The 15884-nt window shown below is 40.2% G+C and overlaps 1 protein-coding gene across 1 annotated transcript in view; it reads right to left on the bottom strand.

Annotated features, from left to right (window-relative positions):
* Positions 1-561: 561 nt before the first annotated feature.
* Positions 562-15884, bottom strand: part of cd276 (CD276 molecule) — a 72065-nt gene continuing 56742 nt past the window's right edge. Inside the window, exons 7-8 of the mRNA XM_086269730.1 lie at positions 11641-11679; positions 562-1433 (exon numbers count right to left, since the gene is read on the bottom strand). Of these exons, the coding sequence (XP_086125856.1) occupies positions 11657-11679 (23 nt within the window). The 3' untranslated portion in view covers positions 562-1433; positions 11641-11656. The remainder of the gene's footprint in view (positions 1434-11640; positions 11680-15884) is intronic.

The raw sequence follows: 15884 nt of genomic DNA, 5'->3' as shown, positions 1-15884 counted from the left end.
CATTTGGGCACAACCTGAGGTTTGGTCAACAGTCTCAGCCAGCTTAAGCAAAGGACACAGTGTGTGCACGCATGTTCCTGTGAATGCCGTATGGGTATCAGTATGGTTAGGTGTGCTGGGAAGGTATTTCTGCAACACTTCTACAAGTCAGACTTGATACAAGGTAGCTATTTTATATATGACAGGAACAAACAATCACAGAGAAAATCCATTATTCAAAACAAGTAAAATGTTTGGGATGACTGAGCATCTGCAAACAGAGAGGGATTAGGCCCAAAATAGGACTGCGTCTAACTGGGAACAATTCAACATGTCAGTGTTGATCTGCATGTAAATGAAATATTTGTGTTACTTTGACCATAATTCATGTTTTACTCATTATGTAGAATAGGGTAGTCGGCAGACATATCAACTAATAGAAAAGTGGAAGGACAAATTTGAACTGCGTGGCTAATCCTGTGAGTGAAGAGAAGAAATGTCTTCTCTTCTCGACCTTGCTCTGCCTGAACGAACACACAGTGGCCCTGGGAACTGGACCAATAATTACCAATGACCAGCCAGTTTCACCTTGTCTCTTTAATGTAAATAGGCATTCGGTTATCAAACACAAATGGCTTTGACATTCATACATGGACATACCTGTACTGCATAGGAATCTACTTAAGTACTGCAATAAAACAACCTGCACAACCCCTGGCCTGGGCGAGATAAATCTTTCAACACCAGCTGTAGAAGCTAGCTGTGATAGTCTGACTTCATTAAAAAAAAAAAATTCTTACATACAAGGCAGTCAGGTCAGTGAGGAAATCAGGGTGTATCCCATGCACCATTTGCAGTTTGTTGGAGCTTAGCTGGCATTCAATTTCAATTCCCTCAACTTACTGAACATAGGAGAGCGGCACACACTGACAGGTACAAGTTACTCCAGTGACAGACGCTAATTAGCAAGTGCAGGAGTAATGGGAGAGCCAAGTTCTCTCCCTGGCCAAGAGACAGTGATAGCAACTGAGGCAGGGTCATCTCTTTAAGTGTCTCACTTCCTATTAGACAGGAGATCTCTGGCACATGCCCCATCACTACCCATACAGAGTGATCTCAGCGACAGAGAAAGGATCCTGTCACATCCTGTAGTTCTCAAATAGAGCTTCTCTTTTGCATAGAACACAACCCACTCAACTGCATTCACTCACTCGCGTGGCCCTCCGTCGACAGAAAGGGAGGACGGGCAATAGAAAATAATGGCACATGATGTGTTTATGTGTTTTGATGGAAACTCGAGGGAAAGTCTTCGAAAGAAGATGATGGACTCGTCTTCTGCTCAGCGAGGCTTTGACATTCTGTAGGGGATGCTGGAAATAGTCTCCAGGTTGATGGATAGGTGGAGTGGGATCACCCGCCAGACTCATCTTCTCCCCCCCATCTGGTCCTGACTCCTGAAAAAAGGCACAAAAAGAAAATCGGCATCAGCCTGCTCAGTGTGGAAAAGGTGACGATCACAGCAGAACACAGAAACGAAATAACTAATGCAAATAGTGATGAGTCAGCTTCACACCAAGTAAATAACAATTTTCAAAGCACTATTGTCATTATTAGTGGCAGTAATAATTTAAAAATTGCAAAGAAAGAGTCAAAAGAACCCAAGTGGATTTCACATTATTAAATAAACAGTTACACCAGTAAGAATTAGTCTTTTCAACACTGTTACAACCTACAAGTCTCTCTCTATCCTCCTCTCTGTGTCTTCCTGAACTTCCCCTTACTGGTGGCCCCCGTGGACCATCCCACTGCTAGCGCAGCGAAAGAAACTGTTCTCCCTGCATCATTAAACAGTATGAATTAACTTGGGAGGAATTTAATTATGTCACACATGACGCTCTTCTACTTGAAGCTTTTAAAGGCAGTATAGTTGCCTACACACTTAGAGGTTCAGTTTTTAGATGCAATAGTCAATTTAGCCACATCTGCTGGACTCCTAAATAAACATATTGAAGACAGATATTTTCATTTATGTTTCCTGCTAAGATGAATGTACTCTGAGAGGGTCTAATAATCTGACTTGTGTGCTCTCTGTACCACTAAGACTTTGGCTGTCTAAACCCGTCATGAATCTACTTTTGTTTCAGATAGGATATAACTTGAAAAGCTTTGACTCTGTGCACTCAATAAGCAGATGTATTGTGGTGTTTGAAGCCCTCACTATAAATTTCATCACAGGAAGTACAAAAATAGTCCTGTTAGCAAGCTGCTCCTACCTCCTAATTAATGGTTATTATCATCCTTTTATTATATTTTACACATGACAGCTGGTGTGATGTGGATAAATCCTAAATGAAAGCCCTAAGGGTATTGCTAACAGCTCCAAAATGTCAGAGCAACAACTGATACAGTTGTAGAGACTGTCATTATGAATGATAGGAATCTTTGCAAATTGTAAAGCTTGCCACAAGAAGATCCATTTCATTTGCTCCCTGTCAGAGTGTAATCTGACTTCCTAACATATCCATCAACCAAATGAACAACAGATTTTTCAACTGATTCAAATCTGCCCTTAGAGTCAGACATACACATTCTCTGAAGATGTGTTTTTCAAAGTCATCAAAGCTTTTGAGCCCAGAGGTGAAATAAAAGCACCCTTTGTTCAGTGAATATACAGCTACACCACAGTAATGTAGAATCTTGCAAAATAACAAGCTGTCCACCGGTAATCAAAAAGTAAGATCCACTTTAAATGTTTAATTAACAGCTTCTGTCTGAGAATCCAGAGGGGCCCTGGCAAGGCAAAACCACTCCTGCAACCCAAACCCTGAGACACAAGGAACCACAGATTTACTGGGGCTACAGGAGGATATTCACTTGAATGATACAGCTGCAGAGGGGGTTCAATCTAATGATTGATTAAATCCACACTGTGCCCATTTCATTCCTCATTTACAGTAAAATAAGCTCCATTTCATTTTTGTCATTGGTAACTTCTCCCTAAAAGAATAACATGAAACTTCAAGTTAATAACAAGCAACACAAGAACAATCGGAATATCAATCAAAGACAAAGATCAGGCATAGCGCTGTGGAAGAAAACCACTGAGAATAACCTTGGAGACGAATTTAGAATAATGAGGAAGCAGCTAAACCTTGGTGATACTTAAAAGATGTTACCGGATGATAAACACATCATGACGCTTTCTTTGCACAAGAATGAATAATTATGATAGGTTAGACATCTCTGCCTTTAAAAGTACATTTATATTTATTTTTAAGTAGATACCCTAGAAGCTTATAATGTAAAGATGATGCCAGGGTTACGGCAGGACAAAAACTGTATGCTGTGAAATATATTTAAATAGCAGTTACTATCATCAGTGTGGGAAGACCCACAAAAGGCTGTTATTATTAGGCCTAACCATGCATGTAAATGCACTGCCTTCGAGTAAAGTATGAGGAATGTGACTCTAAATAAGGTACTAAAAAAGTTAAGTGTTTTATTACCTCTCTCTTTTTTTTTGCAGCACCTTCTTTTAAAAATAAGCTGTAGAGTTCGTGACATACGCATTACTTGAGGCAGAACTCTTAAGTCAGATTTCACCATTTATTTTAGAATGACATACGTTGTCATTGACTGTCCCTGAGATCACATCCCAGAGACTGAGATTTAAACCATTTGAATGAAAGAAATACAATATGTACAATGAGGAGGAAGGAGATGAATTTCAGTGTATCTGGGCAATGTAGTGTGATGAGGTGAGCACAGAGCAGCAGGAATAAAGGACGTATGAAGCAAGCTACATGGTTGGGCTTATGAGTGTGGCCCTGTCTGAACTAAAAAGAAGTACCATTAACATTAAAAATTTCTATTCTTAAGTTAAAAATAATTACTAAATACTGTAAGTCCCGCATTAGAGCACCTTATAGGACAAGAAAATAAGAAAAAGGGTCAGAAAGAAAGAGTGGCAGTAACAAAATCTGCCTACTAGCATCTATTAACACCTTATGTTGTCTTTGGTAGACCTGCACAAAACCCATACTTTAAATATAAGTGCTCTAAAGTGAGCTCTAGAAGAACTGGGAAGCAAGCTGGCCATAGCTTCATACTTACAGATGGAAGAATGCTATCAATCTTCTCCTCTGGTTCTTGTCAAGAAAACAATAAGTGATAAAGGATTACATACGTGTCATATTCTCTGGAAATCGGCGCAGACAGTTACTTAACTGGAAACTGTTAAGAAGAGTTGTGGGCACAGGCCTGTGCTGGGATCTAAGGGGGAGGGGGGCCCTGGTCCCGTGCAGAGATAATTCAATAGATCAGAACATATAACAATGATCACTATGAATGATGGAGTAATGCAGCAGCTCTTGCTATGGGCTTTTCCACTTTATCCCAATAACAATAAGCCAGAGTGAGGTGTCTGACAGGTCATTCTGTTACCACACTGTTGTTCCAAAGCAGCAGCATATATCACACTCTAAAAATCTTACACCTTTATCAGCTCTTTTTCCTATGGTCGCGGTACCCCACCCTTAACCTCTTTCCAAAAGCAGTCTGCAGCCCCCCTGGTGTTAATTATAAGACTTTTCCCCCCAGAGCCTGGGCAAGACGTGGAAGTGCATTAATCTTGATTCTTCACTTCAGTCTAAAGGATCATTTGAAGAGACTCCTGTGGTAAGCCCCAAAGGTGAGGTGACTCAGTACCAGGAGAAAGGTACAAAAAGGGGTAAAGAAACTGCCCTAGTTTATTCTGGGCGCACACTGGGACGCTGGCTACCTCAACAGGCAAGTCGATCATTTACCCTAACCACTTGTATTCTCAGTATGTTAACTTTGAGGAGTATTCAGTGTCATACAGGATGACATGCCAAGAGTCTCTTACCTGTGTTGTGATTCATTTGTTCCCTGATGCAGCATGAAGGTGACTGTCACCTTACAAGCTGAACTGAGGCGAGCTGAGAGACAGCTAAAGGGCTGTGACATGTTTACGTCAAAGATTTTAGATTCAGCTCCATTTCATTGCACACTTTAGTCCATTACAGTTGTGCATAAAGGTCAATTCCAAATGTTTTTATGGAAGATTCATATTTCCCATTTCAGTAGGTTTCCGGGTATCTTTTTGGCTCTTTAAATGACTTTTATTAACGTAGAATAAAAGTGTTTTGTGATGTGTAAAAATAGTTTGGTACTCATTTTATAGCAACAATCCATTGCTGCCTGATGCACAATTACTTATACGCCAGTGCGTTCCTGCACTGTTTTGCTGGCTGTGTCACAGACTGTTAAGTGGAAGGATGGAAATGACACGGGTAATCGGGCAATTGCTTAAAAAAAACAAGCAATAAAAAAGCCTGTACGTGATAAACAATGGTCTGAACACACAGGTCATTTCTGAGGATAAGAGCAAAATGATCACTTCTAACTGACTGACAGATTGAATATTTACTCATGCACTACTATGCTGGATGCGATAGTAAAAGAATTAATGGTTCCATTAGAAGAAAAGAAAATCTAGAACATTCTTACAACCGTGTTAACAAGTGCATTTCAACAACATCTCTTCTGTGCACTTGATTCTGAATAGCTTGCTCTTCGCATTTGATCATGGTCCTTCTTATCTCATTAACTACTCTTCTGCATTACTGAAGCAGTTAGCCTGCCAAGACGTGCATGTTTAAGCTTCCGCTGTCTAATCATGCGATTTCTCCTGTAGTTTCACAATAATGTGCACACTTCTGAAAGCTATCCATGAAAGTCATCACGCCATCTCTCCGAGCAATATGGTTAACATATTCCCTTCACAGTGGGGGGTTTGTTCAGTGTTTAGGTTTATGCCATCTGTAAATTCTCTAGCGCTTAGCATATTCACTTTGATAACCAGCAGCATCATAAACAATACGCTGGGATCCATTTAAAAATACCAGTTTTTACAAGTGATGAGTAATTTATGTATAAAAAGTAGGTGCCAGCCAGTGTTGCTTGATATGAACTGAACATTTTCAATGTGAAAAGACAGTTGAGGAATATTAACCGATGCTATAGCTTATTATAATTGAGTTTTAGTCATTCTGTCCTTACCGTGTTGCACAGAGCCTAATAAAATAATCTCACAAGATACAAACATGTGCACACAACAGTGTCTATTATCATTATCAGCATAATAACTTTGTTGTTATTGTTGCTGCTATTTGTGTGGAGGCTTTTTTATAATCTATGCATTGATCCCATATCTCACAATCAGTGTCCATTTGGTCTGTATCCACGAATGCATCCACTTTGTGTTCGCACGTTTTTCCAACATCAACACGCTGTCGTATGCAGTCTTTCATCTGCATTATGAGTAATCTATGGTAGTTAATTGAGCCCAGAGGCAGTTGGTTTCAATGAAGGCTCCTGTGCTTTCCTGGCAAAAACAGTAGAGAAGTAACTCTCTGGAGAAGGCAGCTCTCTGTCGAGTGGCAAACAGAGCAGAACTCCTGCCGTGTTCATTAGCTGTCATTGATCAGTGATTCAGTTGCTGTGCAACTCCTACCATAGCTCACATATTACCAGTTTCATCTCCTAAAAATTAATATAAAGGTAAGAGAGCGAAGCCAGCACAGCATTTTCCTTCTTGTCTTTTATTTTTATTTTATTTTTCACAGCACTATTTTGATGTGGATGGATGTTTGCCAAGGTTTTCAACAGCATGCAGAGATTGCTACGCAGCACACTTGTCCATTCCACAGTTTTCTGATATCAATATGAGCTACTATATTCAGTTATTGGCTTCCCTCAGAGGCTATCATCGCTGCAACCTACTCCATCACAGGAGATGTACTGTAGAATGAGGCTGCGAGGTATAAAAAGGCTGATAAATGGCTGAGACAAAAGCATAAATAATGCAGAGATCAGAGATACTGGAATAGTGAGTCAAACTCTACTTCAAGATACCCCACACCTCCCTGGAGTGAGTCCAATGTAAGTGTCCTGTCTGACATGATCAGTGTCTGCCGGGCTTCACCTGCCACGTACAACACGGAATTCAAGAACCTCCTCTCTGGCTCCCCTTGCCCTTTACTACTCCTTGCTCCAAAAAAACACAACATCAGAGAACTCACATCCCATCTTCTAGAGTACACCTGGCTGCAGCTAGCTTTTAAAATACACTCAGGCTAGTTTTCTGTTTTCAAATTTCACCACATCTCCCCCCTTTTCATCTTTTCATATCTTTGAAAAAGAACTCCCTATTTGCAGCACAGTATGTAGTTAAAAATCCATGATAGAGCCAAGCCGGAGCTACTACTGCATAGAAATACAACAATGAGATGTATTATTCGCATGACAGTGCAGAGTTTAAGTGAATATATAGGGGTGAATTAAATCAATATTTCACAACTCTGCTGAAGGAGCTGCAAAAGGGCCATTATGTAGCACTAATTGCACCTATAGGGCCTATCTTTAAAAAATGTAATCTGCACTCTCATTGGAATTCATCGAAAGTCCTCAGGTAGATGACCGGGATCGTCCGTGCTACCCCTTATTTCACTGAGTTTTCTTTATTCCCTTCATGTCTCCCTTTGAATATTTATTCTCATCTCATTTGCAGCTATCTCTGGCTAGGCCAAGGTTCTGCGCAGTACCAGTGCTCATCCCCCCTTAACATGCACAAAGAATAAAAGACTTTAAATATCATTTCAAATTACGAACAGAGAGAGCAAGCAATGAAATGCAGAATTTCACCTGGGAAGCTCTAAGGTTTCTCTAGATAATGTTACTTCTAAGATATTCGCTGTTTTATGTCAGACGAGTCCATTGTACGATGTGATACAATAACTCCAGCTCTCTAAGAACAATGCATCGATGTTCAACTTTTTCCTCGAAGCTTTGCTGGGAGCATCATTATTCAGTGAATATCCTTCCATAGGCAGAAATACAAAAGGGAGATTTTAAACTAAAATGACAATTATGAAAAACTGGACTCACGGTGTTCTGTGGACAAGAAGGAGATTTTGTTAAATGTTTAATAACTTTAAGGGGCTCCTTGTTGAGGGAATAAATGAAAAAACCTCTCTTTCAAATCTCACTTTAAAGAAAGAACTGTTGTTCCCCATCAATTGTATCTGACACCTTTCAATGCTGAAAATATCCCACATATAGAATTGAACTTTTATTAACAGAAATTTTCAAGGACCAATAAGTTACCATAATGATCAGCACCTTATATTTACAGTGTTTACAATCTACAAAATATTGAGTGTTCTACAGATAGTAATTATCTCTACAGTCTGTGTGTATTGCTGCTAGAAATAAAACAATAAAAGTTTGAGTTGATAAATAAAAGTCACAAATGAACACATGTAAGGCAAAGGTTTATGAAAACAAAGTGCCCCCTGACTCGAAAACGACTTAATTAAATCCAGAGCCTCGCTTTATTAAATAGAATATGCTGCACTCTGCATAAATGCATTAATCGATAGCAAAGCTGCCACACAAATATTAGAATAATTGATCCAGGATGATTCAGCAGTGGGGAGGTCTTGAGGTTTGCAGGATATTACCTTGCAATAACAGTCTTGATGAAAGTCAGTAGATGCTACAGTAATGACAAATGTCCTCTCTTTGACTCCTTCTGGCCAGACTTTATTTTGGCTAGTTACAGGAAATTACTTTCTGTACCCTCCATCATCTTCTACTCACTCTGCATGGTGCTGCTGCTTTATGGCAATGACCAATCAGGGTATAATAAAAACAAGCTGTAACTGTCCGGCTTTATAATAAAAAGTATTCACACAATCGACACCAAACTGCTGGTTATTAAAGTACGAGTTAGAGGCCCAGCGAAGAACATTGTGATCTATACTTTGCTAATGTGTGATGGTAGTAAGTAAACGAGCCAATAAACTCCACTGGAACGGCTTGTCAGATGGTGGGATAGCTTAGAAAACATCCCGCCAACTGTTTGTCACACTTTTATGAGTACAACAGAGTACAACACTGTGAATGTCATCTTGTGGAGATGGTTTGAAAATTAGCCATTATCCGCATATTTAAATTACATTGCATCCTATCCCTACGCCTGCTGGTTTTTCACCCCATACTTCAGTGTGTCTGTACTGAACAATTATATACACTTAATTCAGGACAGAGTTGTTAACCTTTCATACTGATCTCTTTATTGCTAATATAACTGCTCGAGGTCCATGTGCATACTGTATCTGTACAGAGACCTCCAGGTCTGTATGTATGCAAATCTGTACACACATACAGACCTGGATAACAATTAAATGCATTAGAACTTGAATTGTAGATAACGGCAAACTTACTGTGGAATACTCTGAAAAAACAACAGCAAAAGTATCAGAAATTTTAAATAAAACAAGCTGTGTTTCATTTTCTGGCAAAAGACAGACTCTTATCTCTCCAGCACCTCAGTGACAAAATACTTCAGTATTTGTCAAATCAAAATGAATGGACTACCTTCTAAAATGTCTCCCAACATATCAGCACCTAATATCAAAAGATCTATGTCAAACCAAAGGGGAAAATATATCTTTTCACTTACAAAAGAAAGCTTTGAAGACAAAAATATCTTTTTTCCTCATAACAACTTCTGTCCTTTGTTGGATACAGTACTGAAGCTTTCCCAAAATAGCTCTAAGGTTCTGGGCTTTCCTGGCCATGTGCTGTGTTCGGGGGGAGAAGGCTAACATAGCCATATAGAGAAGTGCCTAGTTACCCAGCAATTTAAACACTGCAATTCAAGTACTAAGGAAAAAGATATACAAGAACAATGCCCTTGTGATAATACCCAGATGACAAACAACTGCCAAAGTCCCTCAGGCTAGATAGAGAACATGAATGGATTCAGTCCAAAAGTATAAATACCCAGAGAGCATCTTTTGGGTTGGAGAATGGCAGCTAAAACAGGGAGGACAGCCCAGGTAGAAGGTGCTCATAGGGGAACGTATCTACAATGCAGCAGAAAAAAAGAAAAAGAAAGAAAGAAAAAAAAAAAGGCAGTTTCCTGCATTCCAGACAATATGGATATCATACAGACAGAGAACTCCGTGAGTTATCTGTTTACTTGTTGGGCCACTTCTTTGTGACTCTGTATAATGCGTCTGTACTGATGAGGTTCCTCTCAGTATGGTCACAACATTCCCTTGACAGTTATGTAACAATTCTCCACACGCTCTCCAGGGAGAATCCCCTCAATAATCTAGTTCACTACTCTGCTTTTATGTTCACCAACTCTTGACTTTTCCAGAGGGGTATATCTGAGTCATTCACTAATTCACAAGAGACCACAGTTCAGACTGGCCAGGTACATCACCACTATTAACTCATTCACTGCCAGCCATTGGCAGTGAATGAGTTAAACCCATTGACTCATTCACTGCAGTTGACGGCTATAGACGTCAATGGCAGTGAATGAGTTAAGGAGGCAATCCCATTCAGAAAGCAATACCAAGATATGCAGATCTTCAGCCATCTGAATCATTTGGGGGTAAAAGTGTTGCTGTCCATGGTGCTGAAAGCCTTTTCTCCTCTTCCTTGCATAAATAGTGGCCTTTGGTTATGCATCACTTAATAAACTTCTAGTTTATTTCTTTTATATAAGCTTTAAGAAATTGAAAGACAACTATCTATTATTCTATGCTATAAATGTTTTCTTTTATATTGCTACTTGGGATAAATTGTTGCACTTTATTTTTAGACTTTTAATTTTCATATTATGGATGAAATCTATTTTCTAATGTGAAGACTAAATTCTCACGAGCCCTGCTGTACTTAGTATATCATGAATCCTGTGCCTTTTTACTCATTCTTCATTTTCTGTAAATACACTAATGTTGTCAGATCTACCAATCCCAAGTCAAGTCAAGTCAAGTCAGCTTTATTTGTATAGCACATTTAAAAGACAACAAGTGTCGGCCAAAGTGCCAACACCTGAAAAACAGAGAAAGTGACTAGTAATCATGTGTATCTTTAATGGTGACAAGGATGTCCAGAAAGCCAGCATGATGGTACCAAAGTGTCCACTGTATGCTGATTAAAGTAGATGTGGTTAGTTTGGGTTTGTAAAAAAAGAAGCTTCTTTTATCCTGCAACACTGGGTGCACTCTTCTAAACACATTACATTCTAGATTATCCAAATATCTATAAAGAAAGCATCAACATTTTAAAATGGTCTTATTAACCTTAAGGCTCTGATTTAAAAAAAAATCAGTGCAGTCTGTTATAGCTATGTTCAGGGTGTAGCTAGCAGTTTAAATGCTTTATAAGGATGACACTGAGCACATGTTTCAGATGCCATCAAAAAGGAAGAGACCCTGCATAGCTCACAGCTTAATTGTTTACCATTATTAAGACTTTCACTGTGGTTTTAAGGAGTCCAGGAAATCTGTCTGCATGGCAGATGAAATTAAATAGATTCATCACATCAATCAGTGACCCTGTGATTCCAAAAATCAAAATGTCAAGACTTGTCATATTCCAGACTTTCTGCTGAATTAATACATCCTAGCCTCATTACAGCTGCACTTACCCCTATCCTCCAGAGCATTACTACTGAGTAAGACTACCAGACAATTGTGATAAAGAGAAAAAAACAAGTGCGACAACTGAGCAACACATTAAAAAAAACCAGATCTACTTAAAGACACATATACTCACCTTTATTCGTTCGACCTTAGCTTTTCAGCGATATCATTCCTGAAGGTAAGAGAAGAAAACAGTTAACAATTCTGCTCAAAATATGAAACAACTGTATGACAACTGTACAGTGGTCACTTTAGTTACTTTCTTGTCCATTGTCTTATAGACCAAAGCATTATCATAGGCTTAGTAGTTGTTATCCTGTTCCCTTCTTCAGTAGCACCCCTCTGCTCCATCTTTGTGCACCAACCTTGCCATGGCTAACAGGAAGCAGAGGGCACAGCGCTTTATTTAATTAGTCACAGCAGCTGAGTGCTCATGTGGAACCAAACAGGGGAGGCAGATTGGGGTAGTGAGATGGATAGGCACTCTCCCACTGGGTCTTGGCTGTGCTGTCAGAAGAATGCAGATTACATGACAGAAGAGGGATTGTTATAAGGTGGGTGGGTATGGCAGGAGGATGTAAATGGCACTTGTACAGGGGGATTCATCCCAGAAAAAAAGAAGAAGATTGCTGTCACTCCTAAAGTAGTCTTATTCTTTCACAAAAAACCCAAAACATAAACTCTTACTTACATGTACTGTTACATTTATCTAAGCCGTGGAACTAGGGATCTGTTTTTGTGATGCGCAACAGTGAGCAGTTTGGCTGCTTTTATTAACTGTGACAACGCTCATTATTCCAAATGATTTAGGACCTGTTCTTTCTTACTCTTCTGACAATGTTCAGGTGGCCTTTTCCTTACAGACCAACAGATAACCTCTAAGACACTGCAGAAGTTGTTTGTTGTGAAACACATTCTTGATGAATTTCTAAACTCAAACAACTTGCAATTCACTTTTGTAAATGCTGATTTTTCAACTTACGTGTACTGAATGTATAAAATAATGAGTAAGCATACAGGAAATAATGCAACCATTTGTATATAATTAGAAGATTATATGTGATGTGAGGACTACATGATTCATGTGGTGTGAGGTTTATAATTCCATTATCATCGAATCAGTGTTACTTGGCCTTTAACCCTGAAGAGCTGCCTCAGGGTTTACCCTTGCTGAAAACACAACTGTAAACATGTAGGTTACTGTATGTTGCTGAAACAGCAAAGAACATGAATGCAGTACTTGTATAATTGTGCGCAACTACTAAGCAGTGGTGTGCAGGGAGCTCTTTTAATTAGCGCTCTTGAAGACATTCAGTGACCCACATCTAATAATGAAGGCAACATGAATGTTCTATTTACATATCTTTACTCAGTAATGTGTGACCGTTGGGAGAGCTCAGTGGTGGAGATTCTGGTGCCAATGAAAAGGGAGGGCATGTCAAGCAGAGCTGCCTGAGGCTACCTTCCAAGGCCTTCTCAATCTGAACTGCAGCAATGTGAAATGGTATGCTAGCGGCCTGCAGGTCTGTCAAAGTGGGTTATGTTATAAGGAAACTGTGTGCAACTTTTAAATAAGGCTTCGACTTGTAATACCATGTAGTCCAAGAAGTCAATTCCGAAAGCTCCCCCCCCCCCTCCACCGCAATATGCAGTTCTGGTTAGGGCTTCTTGATTTAGACCATTACAATTATTGTATCACAATACACACACTGGCAAAACTACTGAGGCCCATCAGATCTTTTACTTCTTCATAAAACATTGAAAAGCCCATATCTCAGAAAACACCTAAAATATTTATTTGTGTTTACATCAATTTTTCTTGCAACTAGCCTTCCACTAAACCTCTTGTTGGTGTTGCTGGTCGGTTAATATCACAGAGAGCAGCTCAACAGAATAGCATGGGGCGATCGTGGCTCAAGAGTTGGGAGTTCGCCTTGTAATTGGAAGGTTGCCGGTTCGAGCCTCGGCTCGAACAGTCTCGGTCGTTGTGTCCTTGGGCAAGACACTTCACCTATCGCCTGCTGGTGTTGGCCAGAAGGGCCGATGGCGCGATATGGCAGCCTCGCTTCTGTCAGTCTGCCCCAGGGCAGCTGTGGCTACAACTGTAGCTTGCCTCCACCAGTGTGTGAATGGGTGGATGACTGGGTGTGTAAAGCGCTTTGGGGTCCCTAGGGGTGGCAAGTAAAAGCGCTATACAAATACAGGCCATTTACCATCAAACAAATAAGAACACCTGATTATTTATTTATTTTTATCTGCCCCAAAAAACAACCAATCAAAAAAATATTACTGCTTGGGGTTATCTAATTTTTTACATTGCAAATTAAGATTGATTAAAAACTACTTGCTTACTCAATAGACAAGACGTTAAGGTAATCCATAAAGCGTGGCTGTCCTTGTTTCTGTTTGGAGTCACCATCTTGAAGCCTTTAGTCAGTCAGCTGTTTCAAATTATCACAATATCTAAGGTGACAAAGTGCTGGGATTGAATCTTTAACATGAGTTCAGTAACTGTCATTCTTCTTTCAGTGGTGGTCTTGGCACAAAGTTGCTAAGAGAAGAGTGAGTGAGAAAAGATGGTGGGACTTCCCTCTGTCATCACCTTTACAGGGCTTGCTATTCCCTAACCTTACACCTTCACAGAACCTTGCCTCAGTTAAAAGGGGTCAATAAAACCCTTTTTCAAATTCTGCTTCCTTTTAAAGGAGTATGTCAAATTGTTATTTTCCAATGATTCTTTGTCCGTGAAAGAACTGGGTCACTGACTGGCACTCTCTTTCAGGGCCTTGTTGCTAAGGCCTGACTCCTTGGAGTCCAGGCTTATGGAGACAGGGTAGTGCACACAAACTGAAGTCAGGTTCTGACAGGAGTTGCACTTGCATGACTGCGGCCTTCTCTAAATAGCACATCATGCTCAGATTACTGAACACATTTCTGAGCGGAGGTAAGGGATGAAGGCAGCTAGAACTGTATGCACTGCACGTATCTGCATGTGAATGGGCACTGGTGTAAACCACTGCTTCTGTCTGTGTGCTGCGGGTGTGTTCCTTTGCTTCCGACTGTGTGTTTGTGTGTGAAAAGGTTGCTGCTGGCTTTAGCCCCTAGAAATACATCCAGAATTTGAGCTTCACTGTTTGTTAAACATTATTTGCCTCTGCTGTAAAGGCAACAAAGGGATTCTATCCCACTGCAAATGAATGAGTCCAGGTCTCTAGTTATCGCTGGTTATTGTTCCAATCAGGCTGGCTTTGAAAGGGGAGGCGCGCTTTCCTTTGGACAGCTCATTAAGATAACACACAAACGTGGCTCCCCATCATCCTGGGTTTATTAAAGTGGGCCTCATTTCAGCTCCTTTGTCTCATGCAAGAACCTCTGCCTTTGTCAGCGCAATTGGAGCCAGATGGCAAAACAAAGCTGGCTGTCTGGATTGCTTAGAGAGCTATCTCTGAAGACAGAGCCATTAGCTTGACTTCACAAGCTCACCGCCTACTATGTCCACCTGGATCAACCAGGTGTGCAGACGATGACGAGAAGCAGTAAGACCAAGGGTGGCCTCAAGTTGTGCTCTTGTCACTGCAATACATGCATGCATACTACAGTCTCTCAACTCTGCTATCCTTTACTCAGGCCTTTTGGCTAAAGCTGAGCTATTAAGTCTCGCTAGTTGCGGGATGGCTGACCCTGCTCCTGGCTGCACAGATCTCTGAAACATTCATGAGAGAGGCAGTAGAGAATAAAAGCCACTGTCCCTCTTCACTCAAAGACTCTCCTTCACCTCTCAGCTTATTAAAATCACATGGTATTAGACTTGGGTGTTCACAGAAAGGCTAAATAATTCAATCAGAATAAAGAAGGTGTCAAATGAATAACTCTAATGACATTAACGCTTGAGGGAGAACTGCTCAGGGCTGTGAGGGGTAGTTACTGAGGCTAGGCAGCCAGAAGAAACTTGCTCTGCTTGCTAATGGCAAAATTAATTCTGAACTCAGAAGGTCATATTAATACTAAGCAAAATATCACAGCACTGTGAGGCTCCTGAACTCTCTGCCCCCCTCTCACGGACAATAACCATATCCAACTTCTTAATAGCAATGAACTGGTCTGCACTGGTGCATCATATCTTTATTCTCTTCCCCCTCCTGCCCCCCCCCCCCCTTTCTTAAATAGATAACTATCATATCTGATATCATATCTCACAGTACAATAATATTGAATGGGTTGCATTGTTGTATTTTGTCATGTTTCTCAGGTCTTTGTCTGAATTTCTACGAACATTATTGCTAAGGATTGTCTTATTGCATTGGAGTCACACTGGGTTAAATATGTACACTTGGGTTTTAAGGGGTATTTATTATTTTCTTCTTTTTTTTTGGGTTG

This window comes from Aulonocara sp. 'chitande type north' Nkhata Bay, linkage group LG1 (assembly GCF_057382095.1).
Source record: "Aulonocara sp. 'chitande type north' Nkhata Bay isolate Kocher_YH1m ecotype deep benthic linkage group LG1, A_spYH_male_GT1.1, whole genome shotgun sequence".
In the NCBI taxonomy this organism is placed as follows: Eukaryota; Metazoa; Chordata; class Actinopteri; order Cichliformes; family Cichlidae; genus Aulonocara; species Aulonocara sp. 'chitande type north' Nkhata Bay.
Note: the sequence above shows the minus strand (reverse complement) of the source record. Positions and strands in the feature narration are given on the sequence as shown.